This window comes from Zootoca vivipara, chromosome W (assembly GCF_963506605.1).
Source record: "Zootoca vivipara chromosome W, rZooViv1.1, whole genome shotgun sequence".
In the NCBI taxonomy this organism is placed as follows: domain Eukaryota; kingdom Metazoa; phylum Chordata; class Lepidosauria; order Squamata; family Lacertidae; genus Zootoca; species Zootoca vivipara.
In genome coordinates, this window is record NC_083293.1 from 3332152 (window position 1) to 3352161 (window position 20010).

The 20010-nt window shown below is 47.5% G+C and overlaps 1 protein-coding gene across 1 annotated transcript; it reads left to right on the forward strand.

Moving 5' to 3' along the window:
* Positions 1 to 75: 75 nt before the first annotated feature.
* On the forward strand, positions 76 to 16657 carry LOC118078658 (uncharacterized). The gene is made up of 4 exons (XM_060270090.1): positions 76 to 181; positions 3079 to 3138; positions 15357 to 15485; positions 16119 to 16657. Exons 1-4 carry the CDS (start codon positions 76 to 78, stop codon positions 16655 to 16657), a joined length of 834 nt encoding a protein of 277 aa, XP_060126073.1.
* The last annotated feature ends 3353 nt before the right edge of the window (positions 16658 to 20010 follow it).

The window sequence follows — 20010 nt, forward strand, 5'->3', positions numbered from 1 at the left end:
CCCAGACGGCTGGGACCCTTTAAGGTCACGCAGCAGGTCAATCCGGTGGCTTTCAGACTGGAGTTGCCGGAATCCATGAGGGTACACCCAGTGTTCCACAGGTCGTTGCTGTCGCGCTATAAGGAAAGCACCAGGTTCACCGACAGCAACCAGCCCACAGAGGGAGGGGAGGAACGGGGAGGTACCCAGCAACTCAACGTGGCCACTGAGATTCTGGATTCCAGGAGAGGTGTAAGAGGGCTGGAGTATCTCATGGCATGGGAAGACACTCCGCCATCCCACAACGAGTGGGTACCGGCCACGGAAATACAGGAGGAATTCTTAGTGGAAGAATTCCACGCCCTTTTCCCCCACAGGCCTAAGCCCTGGCACATGGACAGGGAAGGAGAGGGGGAGGGGTCTGAGGAAGGGGTCTCAGGGAGCAGCTCTCCATGGAGGTGGGAAGCGGAGTTTGAGGAACCTGAGGAAGAGGTGTGGGTTCACCCGGAGTCCGGAACGTCAGAGTCAGGGGAAGACTGGAAGCAGATTTTTACCCCCACCAGCTCTGACGCCACAGACTTTTTGGGCTTTCCGTCTTCTCAGGGGGAAGGAGAACGCTCGCCGAATTGGGGGGAGATCTTCACACCCACTGGCTCTGACAACACGGATTTTTTAGGTTTCCAGTCGTCCCTGGCACCCTCGGAGCCCCTAGGGAGGGGGGAAGGGGGGCCTGGGAGGGGGGTGGATGTGAGGGACAGGGCATACCGGGAGGTCCCTCTCATCTTAAGTACCAGCTCATCGCCAAGCGCTGGGGAAAGCAGGGAGAGTTCCGCCTCAAGCGGAGACTCAGGAAGTGGTGACCGAGGCTCCGGCAAGGTAGCGGAGCCCAGGCACAAGGTGGGACAGGAAGGGGGGAGCAAGGGGGGAAGGCCGATCCCGCCAACCCCGGAATTACGCAAGAAACGTCGTGGGAGGAGATTAAGTCTTCCCAAACTTCTTTGCTGGAAGAAAACGCGCCAACCTCCATTCGGAGGTACTGACACCTGACTGACAACATGTATATAGATCGCTCCGAGCACTGTAAATAATCAGCACTTAATAAATGCCTAAAAGGACAATGCTGTGAGGAGTCGTTACTCTAGAGTAGCCGCATCTGCATCTATGACACAGAAGAAAGAAGATTCCACCTCAACATTAGTAAGAAGTTCCTGACAGTAAGAGCTGTTCGGCAGTGGAATTTGCTGCCAAGGAGTGTGGTGGAGTGAGTCTCCTTCTTTGGAGGTCTTTAAGCAGAGGCTTGACAGGCATATGTCAAGAATGCTTTGATGGTGTTTCCTGCCTGGCAGGGGGTTGGACTGGATGGCCCTTGTGGTCTCACCCAACTCTATGATTCTATGATCCTATGGTTCTATGATTCTATGATTCTATGATAGCCATGTTCAAATACAGTAATACCTCGGGTTACGAACGCGATCCGTTCCGGATCGCAGTTCGTAACCCGAATAGTTCGTAACCCGAACGCGATGGGCGCTGCCATTTTGCGCATGCGCAAAGCGCGATTTTCGTGATTTTCGCGCTTTGCGCATGCGCAGATCGCGCGATCGCGCGCGCGCCGCTTCTGCACACGCGCGCGCGGCGAAAACACTTCCGGGTTTGCGCAGTTCGTAACCCGAACTGTTCGCAAACCGAGGTGGTCGTAACCCGAGGTACGACTGTATATAAAAGGATGTCATATAGAGGAGGGTGAAAGGTTGTTTTCTGCTGCTCCAGAGAAGCGGACACGGAGCAATGGATTCAAACTTCAAGAAATAAGCTTCCACCTCAACATTAGGAAGAACATCTGGACAGTAAGAGCTGTTCGACAGTGGGATTTGCTGCCAAGGAGTGTGGTGGAGTCTCCTTCTTTGGAGGTCTTTAAGCAGAGGCTTGAGAGGCATGTGTCAAGAATGCTTTGATGGCGTTTCCTGCTTGGCAGGGGGTTGGACTGGATGGCCCTTTTGGTCTCTTCCAACTCTACGATTCTATGATTCTATGTTTCTAAGAGCCAGCATTTTTAAAAATGTGTACACTTCCTATGGATATATACCCTTCCTATTCCCATCCTATGTATATAGGATGTATAGCACCTATTATAAGCTTGACGCGGCTTTCATCGATTTGATTTTTTTAAAAATAATAATATTCAGTTTTCCATTTCCTCCTGGGGATTCCGGGCCCAGACATACAAAAAACATGCAAAACGGAATATTTTTGTATGTGGCGGAAGCAGCCAGAATATTGATTGCAACAAATTGGAAGGGAGAGAAAATCCTACCAAAATTGAGAGTGGGGAAGGTAAGTGATTGGAGTTTGCAAAAATGACAGAAAAACTGAGAGATAATGCTGAGATTTTTTCGAAAATGGGACGAGTACAGAAAATACTTAGAGGATTATTGCAGTAAAATGACATTAGCGGAAGCGTTTGAACAACTCCTGTGTTTGGATGTACAAATAGAAGCGTATATAACATTGGCAAAGATGATTAAAAAGAAAATAGAGATAATTTTGGTTGCCTTTTTGTCACGGCAGATTTTTTGCTGTGTTTTTTTGAAATTCGATCATGGCGGAGTCTCCTTATTTGGAGGTCTTTAAGCAGAGGCTTGACAGGCATATGTCAGGAATGCTTTGATGGTGTTTCCTGCTTGGCAGGAGGTTTGACTGGATGGCCCTTGTTGTGGTCTCTTCAAACTCTAGGATTCTATGATTTTATGATTCTAAGAACAGATTGAGCAAATATTCATCGTTTGGGGTTTTCATAAACGTGTCTTCCATGCTTTTATTTAATTTCCCCAGAGGGGCTGGGGTAGATATAATAATAAATTTTTGTCGTTGTTATCATTATTCTTTAAAAAAAAGCATTTAATACCAAGAGAATAAGATACCACTGTATTTCAATACAGCGACGGGGGAATTTCTACAATCCCTATCCAGACTTTATTTAAATAATAGCAGCCGGCTGGAAGTGAAATGGGAGATTGCCATGTTTATATATGAGATAGATCTCTTTCTCTAAAGCTGCCATTTGCTGATTAATTTCTCTCCCTCCCTCCCTCCCTCCAGGTCCTCCGGCTTGTGGTCAGGATTCCCCAAAGGCTTCAGGAGAACATCCCCATTTCCCAGGTAAGTAGAATAATAGAATCCTAGAGTTGGAAGAGACCACAAGGGTCATCCAGTCCAACCCCCTGCCGAGCAGGAAACACCATCAAAGCATTATTGACATATGGCTGTCAAGCCTCTGCTTAAAGACCTCCCAAGAAGGAGACTCCACCACACTCCTTGGCAGCAAATTCCACTGCAGAACAGCTCTTACTGTCAGGAAGTTCTTCCTAATGTTGAGGTGGAATCTTCTTTCTTGTAGTTTGAATCCATTGCTCCGTGTCCGCTTCTCTGGAGCAGCAGAAAACAACCTTTCTCCCTCCTCCTTATGACATCCTTTGATATATTTGAACATGGCTATCATAGAATCCCCCTTCATGGATCAATGCCTTGTCGTGGCGAAGGGGCTTGAATAACTCAGAGAAGCTATGAGCTATGCCATGCAGGGCCACCCAAGATGGACAGGTCATAGTGGAGAGTTTTGACTAAACGTGATCCACCTGGAGAAGGAACTGGCAAGCCACTCCAGTATCCCTGCCAAGAAAATTCCATGGACAAAGACAACAGGCTTATAAAAGTTATGACGCTGGAAGATGAGCCCCTCAGGTCGGAAGGCGTCCAACATGCTACTGAGGAAGAGCGGAGGACAAGTACAAGTAGATTCAGAGCTGATGAAGCGGCTGGGCCAAAGCCGAAAGGACGCTCAGTTGCGGATATGCCTGGAAGCGAAAGGAAAGTCCGATGCTGTAAAGAAAAATATTGCATAGGAACCTGGAATGTAAGAACCATGAATGGAGGTAAGCTGGATGTGGTCAAAAATGAGATGACAAGAATAAATATCGACATCCTGGGCATCAGTGAACTAAAATGGAAGGGAATGGGCGAATTCAGTTCGGGTGACTATCATATCTACTACTGTGGGCAAGAATCCTGTAGAAGAAATGGAGTGGCCCTCATAGTCAACAAAAGAGTGGCAAAAGCTGTAATGGGATGCAATCTCAAAAATGACAGAATGATCTTGATACGAATCCAAGGCAGACCTTTTAACATCACAGTAATCCAAGTTTATGCACCAACTACCGGTGCTGAAGAAAGTGAAATTGACCAATTCTATGAAGACCTACAACACCTTCTAGAAATGACACCAAAGAAGGATGTTCTTCTCATTACAGGGGATTGGAATGCTAAAGTAGGGAATCAAGAGATAAAAGGAACAACTGGCAAGTTTGGCCTTGGAGTTCAAAATGAAGCAGGGCAAAGGCTAATAGAGTTCTGTCAAGAGAACAAGCTGGTCATCACAAACACTCTCTTCCAACAACACAAGAGACGACTCTACACATGGATATCACCAAATGGGCAGCATCGAAATCAGATTGATTATATTCTCTGCAGCCAAAGATGGAGAAGCTCTATACAATCAGCAAAAACAAGACCTGGAGCTGACTGTAACTCAGATCATCAGCTTCTTATAGCAAAATTCCAGCTTAAACTGAAGAAAGTAGGAAAAACCACTGGGCCAGTAAGATACTGTGAGGGACAGGGGATATCGGGAGGTCCCTCCCATCTTGAGATCCAGCCCATCTCCGAGCGCTGGGGAAAGCAGGGAGAGTTCCGACTCAAGTGGAGAAGCAGGAAGTGGTGTCCGAGGCTCAGGCAAGGTAGCAGAGCCACTGCCCAAGGTGGGACAGGAAGGGGGGAGCAAGGGGGGAAGGCCGATCCCACCGACTCCGGAATTGCGCAAGAAACGTCGTGGGAAGAGGCTGGGTCTCCCCAAGCTTTTATGCTGGAGGAGAACGCGCCAACCTCCATTCGGAGGTTCTGAAGAAGACCGATAAGATGTGTTAATCTCTGTAAATAGCACTGCCTTTAGCACTGTAAATACACAGCACCAATAAAAGGATAAAATGCAGAGCTGTGTGGAGTCGTTACTCTGAAGTAGCCCACCCAGGCCACTGTGACAGATACAATCTGAATCAAATCCCTTATGAATACACAGTGGAAGTGAGGAACAGGTTTAAGGATTTAGATTTGGTGGACAGAGTGCCTGAAGAACTATGGATGGAGGCTCGTAACATTATACAGGAGGCAGCAACGAAAACCATCCCAAGGAAAAGGAAATGCAAGAAAGCAAAATGGCTGTCCAACGAGGCCTTACAAATAGCGGAGGAGAGGAGGCAAGCAAAATGCAAGGGAGATAGGGAAAGATACAGGAAACTGAATGCAGATTTCCAAAAAACAGCAAGGAGAGACAAGAGGGTCTTCTTAAATGAGCAATGCAAAGAAATAGAGGAAAACAATAGAATGGGGAAAACCAGAGATCTGTTCAAGCAAATTGGAGATATGAAAGGAACATTTCGTACAAAGATTACCATAATCAAGGACAAAAGTGGTAAGGACCTAACAGAAGCAGAAGACATCAAGAAGAGGTGGCAAGAATACACAGAGGAATTATACCAGAAAGATATGGAGGTCTCGTACACCCCAGATAGTGTGGTTGCTGACCTTGAGCCAGACATCTTGGAGAGTGAAGTCAAATGGGCCTTAGAAAGCACTGCTAATAACAAGGCCAGTGGAAGTGATGATATTCCAGCTGAACTATTTAAAATTTTAAAAGATGATGCTGTTAAGGTGCTACACCCAATATGCCAGCAAGTTTGGAAAACTCAGCAATGGCCAGAGGATTGGAGAAGATCAGTCTACATCCCAATTCCAAAGAAGGGCAGTGCCAAAGAATGCTCCAACTACCGCACAATTGCGCTCATTTCACACGCTAGCAAGGTTATGCTTAAAATTCTAAAAGGCAGGCTTAGGCAGTATGTGGACCGAGAACTCCCAGAAGTGCAAGCTGGATTTCGAAAGGGCAGAGGAACCAGAGACCAAATAGCAAACATGCGCTGGATTATGGAGAAAGCTAGAGAGTTCCAGAAAAACGTCTACTTCTGCTTCATTGACTATGCAAAAGCCTTTGACTGTGTCGACCACAGCAAACTTTGGCAAGTTCTTAAAGAAATGGGAGTGCCTGATCACCGCATCTGTCTCCTGAGAAATCTCTATGTGGGACAAGAAGCTACAGTTAGAACTGGATATGGAACAACTGATTGGTTCAAAATTGGGAAAGGAGTACGACAAGGTTGTATATTGTCTCCCTGCTTATTTAACTTATATGCAGAATTCATCATGCGAAAGGCTGGACTAGATGAATCCCAAGCCGGAATTAAGATTGCCGGAAGAAATATCAACAACCTCAGATATGCAGATGACACAACCTTGATGGCAGAAAGCGAGGAGGAATTAAAGAACCTTGTAATGAGGGTGAAAGAGGAGAGCACAACATATGGTCTGAAGCTCAACATCAAAAAAACCAAGATCATGGCCACTGGTCCCATCACCTCCTGGCAAATAGAAGGGGAAGAAATGGAGGCAGTGAGAGATTTTACTTTCTTGGGCTCCTTTATCACTGCAGATGGTGACAGCAGTCACGAAATTAAAAGACGCCTGCTTCTTGGGAGAAAAGCAATGACAAACCTAGACAGCATCTTAAAAAGCAGAGACATCACCTTGCCGACAAAGGTCCGTATAGTTAAAGCTATGGTTTTCCCAGTAGTGATGTATGGAAGTGAGAGCTGGACCATAAAGAAGGCTGATCGCCGAAGAATTGATGCTTTTGAATTATGGTGCTGGAGGAGACTCTTGAGAGTCCCATGGACTGCAAGAAGATCAAACCTCTCCATTCTGAATGAAATCAGCCCTGAGTGCTCACTGGAAGGCCAGATCCTGAAGCTGAGGCTCCAGTAATTTGGGCACCTCATGAGAAGAGAAGACTCCCTGGAAAAGACCCTGATGTTGGGAAAGATCGGAGGGCACAAGGAGAAGGGGACGACGGAGGACATGATGGTTGGACAGTGTTCTCGAAGCTACGAACATGAGTTTGACCAAACTGCGGGAGGCAGTGGAAGACAGGAGTGCCTGGCATGCTATGGTCCATGGGGTCACGAAGAGTCGGACACGACTAAACGACTAAACAACAACAAATCATAGAATCATAGACTTGGAAGAGACCACAAGGGCCATCCAGTCCAACCCCCTTCCAAGCAGGAAACACCATCCAAGCATTCTTGACATATGCCCGTCAAGCCTCTGCTTAAAGACCTCCAAAGAAGGAGACTCCACCACACTCCTTGGCAGCAAATCCCACTGTCGAACAGCTCTTACTGTCAGGAAGTTCTTCCTAATGTTTAGGATCATAGAATCATAGACTTGGAAGAGACCACAAGGGCCATCCAGTCCAACCCCCTGCCAAGCAGGAAACACCATCAAAGCATTCTTGACATATGCCTGTCAAGCCTCTGCTTCAAGACCTCCAAAGAAGGAGACTCACTCCAGGTAAAGAAGGTGACTTCCTTCCCTCCACGGGTTCTTTCCATATCCCCCCATTAATTGCATCTCTGCCTTTTCCAAACAGTTATACAAATCACCTATAGAAATCAATTTTGACATAACAAGCACCTTCGCATTCCTGCCAGTGGTTTTCATAGAATCATAGAATCGTAGAGTTGGAAGAGACCACAAGGGCCATCCAGTCCAACCCCCTGCCAAGCAGGAAACATCATCCAAGCAATCTTGACATATGCCCGTCAAGCCTCTGCTTAAAGACCTCCCAAGAAGGAGACTCCACCACACTCCTTGGCAGCAAATCCCACTGTCGAACAGCTCTTACTGTCAGGAAGTTCTTCCTAATGTTGAGGTGGAATCTTCTTTCTTGTAGTTTGAATCCATTGCTCCGTGTCTGCTTCTCTGGAGCAGCAGAAAACAACTTTTCAGCCTCCTCCATATGACATCCTTTCATATATTTGAACATGGCTATCATATCACCCCTTAACCTTCTCTTCTCCAGGCTAAACATACCCAGCTCCCTAAGTCGTTCCTCATAAGGCATCGTTTCCAGGCCTTTGACCATTTTGGTTGCCCTCTTCTGGACACGTTCCAGCTTGTCAGTATCCTTCTTGAACTGTGGTGCCCAGAACTGGACAGGACGAGCTCCACTCGTCTGGAGATCAGCAGCTTCCCAAAGAGACCAACATACAATGACAGGAGAGATTACCAGGGCGTTTGGACTGGGTGTTCATCAGTATGCGGATGATACCCGGCTCTACCTCTCTTTCAAATCGGAACCAGTGAAGGCGGTGAAGGTCCTGTGTGAGTGTCTGGAGGCGGTTGGAGGATGGATGGCGGCTAACAGATTGAGGTTGAATCCTGACAAGACAGAAGTACTGTTTTGGGGGGACAGGAGGCGGGCGGGGGACGACGACTCCCTGGTTCTGAATGGGGTAACTGTGCCCCTGAAGGACCAGGTGCGCAGCCTGGGAGTCATTCTGGACTCACAGCTGTCCATGGAGGCGCAGGTCAATTCTGTGTCCAGGGCATCTGTTTATCAGCTCCATCTGGTATGCAGGATGAGACCCTACCTGCCTGCAGACTGTCTCGCCAGAGTGGTTCATGCTCTAGTTATCTCCCACTTGGACTACTGCAATGCGCTCTACGTGGGGCTACCTTTGAAGGTGACCCGGAAACTACAACTAATCCAGAATGCGGCAGCTAGACTGGTGACTGGGAGCGGCCGCCGAGACCACATAACACCGGTCTTGAAAGATCTCCATTGGCTCCCAGTACGTTTCCAAGCACAATTCAAAGTGTTGGTGCTGACCTTGAAAGCCCTAAATGGCCTTGATCCAGTATACCTGAAGGAGTGTCTCCACCCTCATCGTTCAGTCCGGACACTGAGGTCCAGCGCCAAGGGCCTTCTGGCGGTTCCCTCGTTGCGAGAAGCCAAGTTGCAGGGAACCAGGCAGAGGGCTTTCTTGGTGGTGGCGCCCTCCCATCAGATGTCAAAGAAAAAAACAGCTACCAGATTTTTCAGAAGACATCTGAAGGCAGCCCTGTTTAGGGAGGCTTTTTTTTTTTTAAAATAAACTTTATTGTCTAAAAAGAAGTTTGTACAAATTGTCTTCGATATACAGAATGCTTTCCGATTCAACAAATTCATCTCAAAAGCAGAAGTTGCAAAAAAGAATTATGTAAATAATATATAATCAAACAACGTGAACGGCTTATGATGTTTAGGGAGGCTTTTAATGTTTGATAGATTATTTTATTTCCTTTTTCTGTTGGAAGCCGCCCAGAGTGGCTGGGGAAGCCCAGCCAGATGGGCGGGGTATGAATATTATTATTATTATTATTATTATTATTATTATTATTATTATTATTATTATTAATCTCTCTCTTTCTCTTTCTCTTTCTCTTTCTCTCGCTCAAATCTTTATAAAAAGTGCAAGCCAGAGTCCTCCTTCCTTCCTTCCTTCCTTCCTTCCTTCCTTCCTTCCTTCCTTCCTTCCTTCCTTCCTTCCTTCCCTCCCTCCCTCCCTCCCTCCCTCCCTCCCTCCCTCCTTCCTTCCTTCCTTCCTTCCTTCCTTCCTTCTTCCTTTGTCTGTCTCTCTTTCACTCTCTCTCTCTCTCTTTCTTAGAAACCTCCGACTGACTTCCTTCCCTCCACGGGTTCTTACCATATCCCCCCATTAATTGCATCTCTGCCTTTTCCAAACAGTTATACAAATCACCTATAGAAATCAATTTTGACATAACAAGCACCTTCGCATTCCTGCCAGTGGTTTTCATAGAATCATAGAATCGTAGAGTTGGAAGAGACCACAAGGGCCATCCAGTCCAACCCCCTGCCCAGCAGGAAACACCATCAAAGCATTATTGACATATGCCTGTCAAGCCTCTGCTTCAAGACCTCCAAAGAAGGAGACTCACTCCACCACACTCCTTGGCAGCAAATTCCACTGCCGAACAGCTCTTACTGTCAGGAAGTTCTTCCTCATGTTGAGGTGGAATCTTCTTTCTTGAAGTTTGAATCCATTGCTCCGTGTCCGCTTCTCTGGAGCAGCAGAAAACAACCTTTCTCCCTCCTCCATATGACATCCTTTCATATATTTGAACATGGCTATCATATCACCCCTTAACCTTCTCTTCTCCAGGCTAAACATACCCAGCTCCCTAAGTCGTTCCTCATAAGGCATCGTTTCCAGGCCTTTGACCATTTTGGTTGCCCTCTTCTGGACACGTTCCAGCTTGTCAGTATCCTTCTTGAACTGTGGTGCCCAGAACTGGACAGGACGAGCTCCACTCGTCTGGAGATCAGCAGCTTCCCAAAGAGACCAACATACAATGACAGGAGAGATTACCAGGGCGTTTGGACTGGGTGTTCATCAGTATGCGGATGATACCCGGCTCTACCTCTCTTTCAAATCGGAACCAGTGAAGGCGGTGAAGGTCCTGTGTGAGTGTCTGGAGGCGGTTGGAGGATGGATGGCGGCTAACAGATTGAGGTTGAATCCTGACAAGACAGAAGTACTGTTTTGGGGGGACAGGAGGCGGGCGGGGGACGACGACTCCCTGGTTCTGAATGGGGTAACTGTGCCCCTGAAGGACCAGGTGCGCAGCCTGGGAGTCATTCTGGACTCACAGCTGTCCATGGAGGCGCAGGTCAATTCTGTGTCCAGGGCATCTGTTTATCAGCTCCATCTGGTATGCAGGATGAGACCCTACCTGCCTGCAGACTGTCTCGCCAGAGTGGTTCATGCTCTAGTTATCTCCCACTTGGACTACTGCAATGCGCTCTACGTGGGGCTACCTTTGAAGGTGACCCGGAAACTACAACTAATCCAGAATGCGGCAGCTAGACTGGTGACTGGGAGCGGCCGCCGAGACCACATAACACCGGTCTTGAAAGATCTCCATTGGCTCCCAGTACGTTTCCAAGCACAATTCAAAGTGTTGGTGCTGACCTTGAAAGCCCTAAATGGCCTTGATCCAGTATACCTGAAGGAGTGTCTCCACCCTCATCGTTCAGTCCGGACACTGAGGTCCAGCGCCAAGGGCCTTCTGGCGGTTCCCTCGTTGCGAGAAGCCAAGTTGCAGGGAACCAGGCAGAGGGCTTTCTTGGTGGTGGCGCCCTCCCATCAGATGTCAAAGAAAAAAACAGCTACCAGATTTTTCAGAAGACATCTGAAGGCAGCCCTGTTTAGGGAGGCTTTTTTTTTTTTTTTAAATAAACTTTATTGTCTAAAAAGAAGTTTGTACAAATTGTCTTCGATATACAGAATGCTTTCCGATTCAACAAATTCATCTCAAAAGCAGAAGTTGCAAAAAAGAATTATGTAAATAATATATAATCAAACAACGTGAACGGCTTATGATGTTTAGGGAGGCTTTTAATGTTTGATAGATTATTTTATTTCCTTTTTCTGTTGGAAGCCGCCCAGAGTGGCTGGGGAAGCCCAGCCAGATGGGCGGGGTATGAATATTATTATTATTATTATTATTATTATTATTATTATTATTATTATTAATCTCTCTCTTTCTCTTTCTCTTTCTCTTTCTCTTTCTCTCGCTCAAATCTTTATAAAAAGTGCAAGCCAGAGTCCTCCTTCCTTCCTTCCTTCCTTCCTTCCTTCCTTCCTTCCTTCCTTCCTTCCTTCCTTCCTTCCTTCCTTCCTTCCTTCCCTCCCTCCCTCCCTCCCTCCCTCCCTCCCTCCCTCCCTCCTTCCTTCCTTCCTTCCTTCCTTCCTTCCTTCCTTCCTTCCTTCCTTCCTTCCTTCCTTCCTTCCTTCCTTCCTTCTTCCTTTGTCTGTCTCTCTTTCACTCTCTCTCTCTCTCTTTCTTAGAAACCTCCGACTGACTTCCTTCCCTCCACGGGTTCTTACCATATCCCCCCATTAATTGCATCTCTGCCTTTTCCAAACAGTTATACAAATCACCTATAGAAATCAATTTTGACATAACAAGCACCTTCGCATTCCTGCCAGTGGTTTTCATAGAATCATAGAATCGTAGAGTTGGAAGAGACCACAAGGGCCATCCAGTCCAACCCCCTGCCCAGCAGGAAACACCATCAAAGCATTATTGACATATGCCTGTCAAGCCTCTGCTTCAAGACCTCCAAAGAAGGAGACTCACTCCACCACACTCCTTGGCAGCAAATTCCACTGCCGAACAGCTCTTACTGTCAGGAAGTTCTTCCTCATGTTGAGGTGGAATCTTCTTTCTTGAAGTTTGAATCCATTGCTCCGTGTCCGCTTCTCTGGAGCAGCAGAAAACAACCTTTCTCCCTCCTCCATATGACATCCTTTCATATATTTGAACATGGCTATCATATCATCCCTTAACCTTCTCTTCTCCAGGCTAAACATACCCAGCTCCCTAAGCCGTTCCTCATAAGGCATCGTTTCCAAGCCTTTGACCATTTTGGTTGCCCTCCTCTGGACACGTTCCAGCTTGTCAGTATCCTTCTTAAACTGTGGTGCCCAGAACTGGACACAGTACTCCAGGTGAGGTCTGACCAGAGCAGAATACAGTGGTACTATGACTTCCCTTGACCTAGATGCTATACTCCTCTTGATGCAGCCCAGAACTGCATTGGCTTTTTGAGCTGCTGCATCACACTGCTGACTCATGTCAAGTTTGTGGTCTACCAAGACTCCGAGATCCTTTTCAAATGTACTGCCCTCAAGCCAGGTGTCTCCCATCCTGTATTTGTGCCTTTCATTATTATTTTTGCCCGAAACAGCTTACTGTCAGGAAGTTAAAGCAAGGTTAGTTTGGCAGCAAATCCCACTGTCGAACAGCTCTTACTGTCAGGAAGTTCTTCCTAATGTTGAGGTGGAATCTTCTTTCTTGTCGTTTGAATCCATTGCTCCGTGTCCGCTTCTCTGGAGTAGCAGAAAACAACCTTTGTCCCTCCTCTAGATGACATCCTTTGATATATTTGAATATGGTTTTAAATGTGTACAGTGATCTTTTCAATCCAGGAAAAATCTGGTTTAAAAGAGACGGAGAGCTGGGTCTCAGGTCATCCCAGCTTCTCGTAATCCTATTAACTGGAGAGAAGGGACTGAGCTATAACAGGAAGGAAAAAAACCCTCTCTTAGCAGCCCCGCCGACAGCTTGAGATTTTAAATCTTTTAAATCTTTAAATCAGTCGCTCACATTGGGACAGCTCTCAATGTGATTGCTGGTGACATGCATTTTCTTTTTTTAAATAATCTTTATTGGATTTTACATACTGGTAGAAAAAAAGAAAAGAAAAAATAAAGCTCTTTTTTTTAAAAAAAACAACTTTATTAGCATAATAATTTACATAAAATATACACAAAAAATACCACTCACACATGCTTACATATAAACAAACAAAATATTAGAGGGGGAAAAACATTTACAGATAATAATAAATAATAACAAAATCGAAATGATGATAACCAAATACAATAAGTAAGCCAAAACAAAACTCAGAAAGACATGACAATACATAGACCTACATCTTAAACAGAAATACATATAAAAAACACCCTAAAAACTAGATTTCCCCCCCTTTCCTTGGAATCGGTGTCTCCAGAGATTACAGCCAGCACCTTATTGGTTACATGTATTTTCAGCGACTGCGAAATACAGTCGTGGAGGGAGATGCTTGTCTTAGTCCCCTCTCTCTCTTTCTGTAGTAGTAGTAGTAGAATCATAGAATCCTAGAGTTGGAAGAGACCACAAGGGCCATCCAGACCAACCCCCTGCCAATCAGGAAACACCATCAAAGCATTATTGACATATGGCTGTCAAGCCTCTGCTTAAAGACCTCAAAAGAAGGAGACTCCACTACACTTCTTGGCAGCAAATCCCACTGTCGAACAGCTCTTACTGTCAGGAAGTTCTTCCTCATGTTGAGGTGGAATCTTCTTTCTTGAAGTTTGAATCCATTGCTCCGTGTCCGCTTCTCTGGAGCAGCAGAAAACAACCTTTCTCCCTCCTCCATATGACATCCTTTGATATATTTGAACATGGCTATCATGTCACCCCTTAACCTTCTCTTCTCCAGGCTAAACATACCCAGCTCCCTAAGCCGTTCCTCATAAGGCATCGTTTCCAAGCCTTTGACCATTTTGGTTGCCCTCCTTTGGACACGTTCCAGCTTGTCAGTATCCTCCTTGAACTGTGGTGCCCAGAACTGGACAGTACTCCAGGTGAGGTCTGACCAGAGCAGAATACAGTGGTACCTCGGTTTACGAACACCTTGGTTTACGAATTTTCGGTTTACGAACACTCCTAACCCAGAAGTTAGTAAACCAAGGTGCCCGAGGCCTACTGAGCGTCCGATACCTTCGGGGAGGCTGGGCCTTTGCTCCGATGGCTCCTGGAGGCCCGGAGCGAAGGCCCGGCCTCCCCGAAGGCATCGGAGCGAAGGCCAAACCTCCCCGAAGAAACCGGAGCGTCCGATACCTTCGGGGAGGCCGGGCCTTCGTTCCGATGCCTCCCAGAGGCCGGGGAGCGCTTCCGCGCCTGGGCTGCAGCCACGGAAGTGCTCTGTTAAATTGCTGCTTCAGGGTTTTTTCCATCGTCTAGAACGGATTAATCCACTTTCCATTGCTTTCAATGGGAAAGTTTGCTTCCGTTTATGAACACTTCGGTTTATGAACAGACTTCCGGAACCAATTGTGTTCATAAACCGAGGTACCACTGTACAGTGGTACTATTACTTCCCTTGATCTAGATGCTATACTCCTATTGCTGCAGCCCAGAATTGCATTGGCTTTTTGAGCTGCTGCATCACACTGTTGACTCATGTCAAGTTTGTGGTCTACCAAGACTCCTAGATCCTTTTCACATGTACTGCTCTCAAGCCAGGTGTCTCCCATCCTGTATTTGTGCCTTTCATTTTTTTGCCCAAGTGTAGTACTGTACATTTCTCCTTGTTAAAATTCATCTTGTTTGCTTTGGCCTAGTTGTCTAATCTGTTAAGGTCATTTTGAAGTGTGATCCTGTCCTCTGGGGTATTAGCCACTCCTCCCAATTTGGTGTCATCTGCAAACTTGCTCAGGATGCCCTCAAGCCCGTCATCCAAGTCATTGATCAAGATGTTGAATAAGACTGGGCCCAAGACAGAACCCTGTGGTTCTTCCCACTAGTCACTACTCTCCAGGATGAGGAGGAGCCATTGATGAGCACCCTTTGGGTTCGGTCAGTCAGCCAGTTACAAATCCACTGAATGGGAGCATTGTCTAGTCCGCATTTTACCAGCTTCTTTACAAGAATATCATGGGGCACCTTGTCAAAGGCCTTGCTGAAATCAAGATAGGCTATATCCATAGTAATAATAATAACAATATTTTTTATATATATATACCGCGCCCTAGGAAACCTCCGGCTCGGCGTGGCACCTCCTGCGGCCCCGGCGAGAACGGAGAAGGACGTCCGGAAAAGCCTTGCCTCCTCCTCCGAGCCCATTTTGGACCTCTGGACCGATGCGTCAGCCGTGCTTCCAGGTGAGATAGAAAACCACCCTTTTAGAGCTCACCTTGGTAGAAATAAACGCCATAGACGGACAAAAGATTCACTTGAGGAAATCACATGGCAGGAAGCTGATTGCAGGCGCGTTTGAATCTATGATGTTCAAGGCTTCCGGCAAAGGCCGTCCTCAACGAATAAAGACGTGCCAGTTTGGGGCATAAGGTACAATAAGAAACCGAGCCCCCGATCAGAAACCAGGGGGGTCCCGGAAGGCAGGCTGGAGGTTACAAAGAAGTAGGAGGAGTGGCTTGACCCCATATTCATCATTATTTCCTGCTTGGCATAGAAATTATTTCCTATTTCTATGATTAGGAAGAACTTCCTGACAGTAAGAGCTGTTTGGCAGTGGAATTTGCTGCCAAGGAGTGTGGTGGAGTCTCCTCCTTTGGAGGTCTTTAAGCAGAGGCTTGACAGGCATATGTCAAGAATGCTTTGATGGTGTTTCCTGCTTGGCAGGGGGTTGGACTGGATGGCCCTTGTGGTCTCCTTCAACTCTACGATTCTATGATTCTATGATTATTTACTCATCTCTTCCTCCTCCTCTTCTCCTCCTCCTCCTCCTCCTCGTCTTTCTTCTGCTGCTTCTTCCTCCTCCTCCTCTCCTCCAGCATCGGCCGTCCCCATCAGCACTACGTCAACCACCCCGCCAGCTGCCGTAGAGCGCACCCCAACCACCGCCCTTGAAAGATCCCCCACGCTCCCAGCCGGGGCCACCACCGAGCCGGCCCCGCCAGACCCACTCCAGAGCTCCGAGGAAGCCGCCCAGGAGAGACCTTTCTCTTCCGCCGACTTCTTCCCTGAAGCAGATCCGGCTTTGCCCCTTCCTCCGGATCAAGGCCCCCTCCCGGAAACTGGGTGGTCTTGGGGGTCCTTGCCGTGGCCAGAGGCCCCCGAGGAGTGCAGCCCGTCCCGGCCCACCACCTTGGACTTCTCTGAGCCCCTCCAGGAGCTGGAGGAGGCAAAGCAGGTGGGCGTTGAGGAGAACGGGCTGGAGCGTGGCCCACCCCACCTCGGCGAGGAGAGGAAGGCCCTCCAGTCGGAGCTGGGCAAATGCATCGAGGACTTTCGGAGAATCCATGTGCCCGCCTCGTTCCCCGACAAGAAACGGGCCTGGCAAAGCGAGCTGCTCCGAAAATACCAGCTCTGAGGGACCTTCGTGGAACCATCCAACAGAAGCGATCCTCAGTGGACTGTACTATAAAAGAAAGGAGACAGTCTTGTAGATGAAAAATAAAATAAAAATGAATTCCACCCCCCCACCCCTGACCTGCAGTGGTGATAGTCCTTGTTTGGATAGGGGTTTTTTTTTATCCATTTCTGCAGTCACGCCATCAGGAGCTGAACCGGGCTCCACACAGTCGCGAAAACAAAGGAAATGAAAAAGCGGCAAACTGAATCCGCTCTGGGAGTCCGTTTGACGTCCGACATGTTCGGAAGCCGAGGCGCCCTGGAAAAAACCCCCGACGGCAACATTGGACATTCGGCTTCCCAAAAAGATCCGGAAACTGGAACACTTACATCCGGGTTTTCGGTGTTTGGGAACCAGGGCGTTTGGAAACCAGGGTGTTTGGGTACCAAGGAATTTGGGAACCAGGGCGTTTGGGTACCAAGGTGTTTTAGTACCAAGGCATTTGGGTACCAAGATTTTTGAGAAGCAGGGCGTTTGGGTACCAATGCATTTGGGAATCAGGGCGTTTGGGGACCAGGGCGTTTAGGAACCAAGGCATTTTGGTACCAAGGCATTTTGGTACCAAGGTTTTTGAGAACCAGGGCGTTTTGGTACCAAGGTTTTTGAGAACCAGGGTGTTTTGGTACCAAGGCGTGTGTGAAACAATGCATTTCGGAACCAAAGCATTTGGGTAACAAGGCATTTGGGAACCAATGCATTTCGGAACACGGGCGTTTGGCTACCAAGGCATTTGGGAACCAAGGCATTTGTGAAACATTGTATTTGGGAACCAGGGCATTTGGGTATCAAGGCATTTGGGAACTGGGGCGTTTGGGAATCAGAGCATTTGGTTACCAAGGCATTTGAGAACCAGGGCATTTGAGAACCAGAGAGTTTGGGAACCAGGGCGTTTGGGTACCAATGCATTTGGGAATCAGGGCGTTTGGGGACCAGAGCGTTTAGGAACCAAGGCATTTTGGTACCAAGGCATTTTGGTACCAAGGTTTTTGAGAACCAGGGCGTTTTGGTACCAAGGTTTTTGAGAACCAGGGTGTTTTGGTACCAAGGCGTGTGTGAAACAATGCATTTCGGAACCAAAGCATTTGGGTAACAAGGCATTTGGGAACCAATGCATTTCGGAACACGGGCGTTTGGCTACCAAGGCATTTGGGAACCAGGGCATTTGGGAACCGAGGCATTTGGGAACAAGGGTGTTTGGGTACCAAGGCATTTGGGAACCAAGGCATTTGTGAAACATTGTATTTGGGAACCAGGGCATTTGGGTATCAAGGCATTTGGGAACTGGGGCGTTTGGGAATCAGAGCATTTGGTTACCAAGGCATTTGAGAACCAGGGCATTTGTGAACCAAAGAGTTTGGGAACCAGGGCGTTTGGGTACCAAAGCATTTGTGAACCAATGCATTTGTGAACCAGAGAGTTTGGGAACTAGGGCATTTGAGAACCAGGGCATTTGGGTACCAAAGTTTTTGAGAACCAGGGTGTTTGGGTACCAAGGCGTGTGCGAACCCATGCATTTCGGAACCAGGGTGTTTGGGTATCAAGGTGTGTGCGAACCAATGCATTTCAGAACCAAAGCATTTGGGTAACAAGGCATTTAGGAACCAGGGCATTTGGGAACCAGGGCATTTGGGAAAAGAGGCGTTTGTGAACCAATGCATTTGGGAACCAGGGCGTTTGTGAAACATTGTATTTGGGAACCAGGGCATTTGGGTATCAAGGCATTTGGGAACTGGGGTGTTTGGGAATCAGAGCATTTGGTTACCAAGGCGTTTCAGAACCAGGGCATTTGGGTACCAAGCCATTTGTGAACCAATGCATTTGTAAACCAGAGAGTTTGTGAACCAGGGTGTTTGTGAACCAGGGCGTTTGGGAGCAAGGCGTTTGGGAACCAATGCATTTGGGTACCAAGGCATTTGGGAACCAATGCATTTGGGAACCAGGACGTTTGGGAACCTGGGGATTTGGGTCCAAGGTGTTTGAGAACCAGGGCATTTGGGTAGCAAGGCGTTTGTGAAACAATGTATTTGGGAACCGGGGCATTTGGGAACCAGGGTGTTTGGGAACCGGGGCATTTGGGAACCAGGGCGTTTGGGTATCAAGGTATTTGGGAACCAATGTATTTGGGAACCAGGTCATTTGGATACCAAGGTGTTTGGGAACCAGGGTGTTTGGGTAGCAGGGCGTCTGGGAACCAATGTATTTGGGAACCAATGCATTTGGTAACCAGGGCGTTTGGTAACCAGGGCGTTTGGGTAGCAAGGTATTCGGGAACCGAGGCGTTTGGGAACAAGGGTGTTTGGGTACCAAGGCATTTGGGAACCGAGGCGTTTGGGAACAAGGGTGTTTGGGTACCAAGGCATTTGGGAACCAAGGCATTTGTGAAACATTGTATTTGGGAACCAGGGCATTTGGGTATCAAGGCATTTGGGAACTGGGGCGTTTGGGAATCAGAGCATTTGGTTACCAAGGCATTTGAGAACCAGGGCATTTGGGTAGCAAGGCGTTTGTGAACCAATGCATTTGTGAACCAGAGAGTTTGGGAACCAGGGAGTTTGGGAACCAGGGCATTTGGTTACCAAGGCGTTTGAGAACCAGGGTGTTTGGGCACCAAGGCGTGTGCGAACCGATGCATTTTGGAACCAAAGCATTTGGGTAACAAGGCATTTAGGAACCAGGGCATTTGGGAACCAGGGCATTTGGGAACCAAGGCATTTGTGAAACATTGTATTTGGGAACTAGGGCATTTGGGTATCAAGGCATTTGGGAACTGGGGTGAATCAGAGCATTTGGTTACCAAGTCGTTTCAGAACCAGGGCATTTGGGTACCAAGCCATTTGTGAACCAGAGAGTTTGGGAACCAAGGCGTTTGGGTACCAAACCATTTGTGAACCAATGCATTTGTGAACCAGAGAGTTTGGTAACCAAGGCGTTTGGGTACCAGGGCATTTGGTTACCAAGGCGTTTGAGAACCAGGGCATTTGGGAACCAAAGTTTTTGAGAACCAGGGTGTTTGGGTACCAAGGCGTGTGCGAACCGATGCATTTTGGAACCAAAGCATTTGGGTAACAAGGCATTTAGGAACCAGGGCATTTGGGAACCAGGGCATTTGGGAAAAGAGGCGTTTGTGAACCAATGCATTTGGGAACCAGGGCGTTTGTGAAACATTGTATTTGGGAACCAGGGCATTTGGGTATCAAGGCATTTGGGAACTGGGGTGTTTGGGAATCAGAGCATTTGGTTACCAAGGCGTTTCAGAACCAGGGCATTTGGGTACCAAGCCATTTGTGAACCAATGCATTTGTAAACCAGAG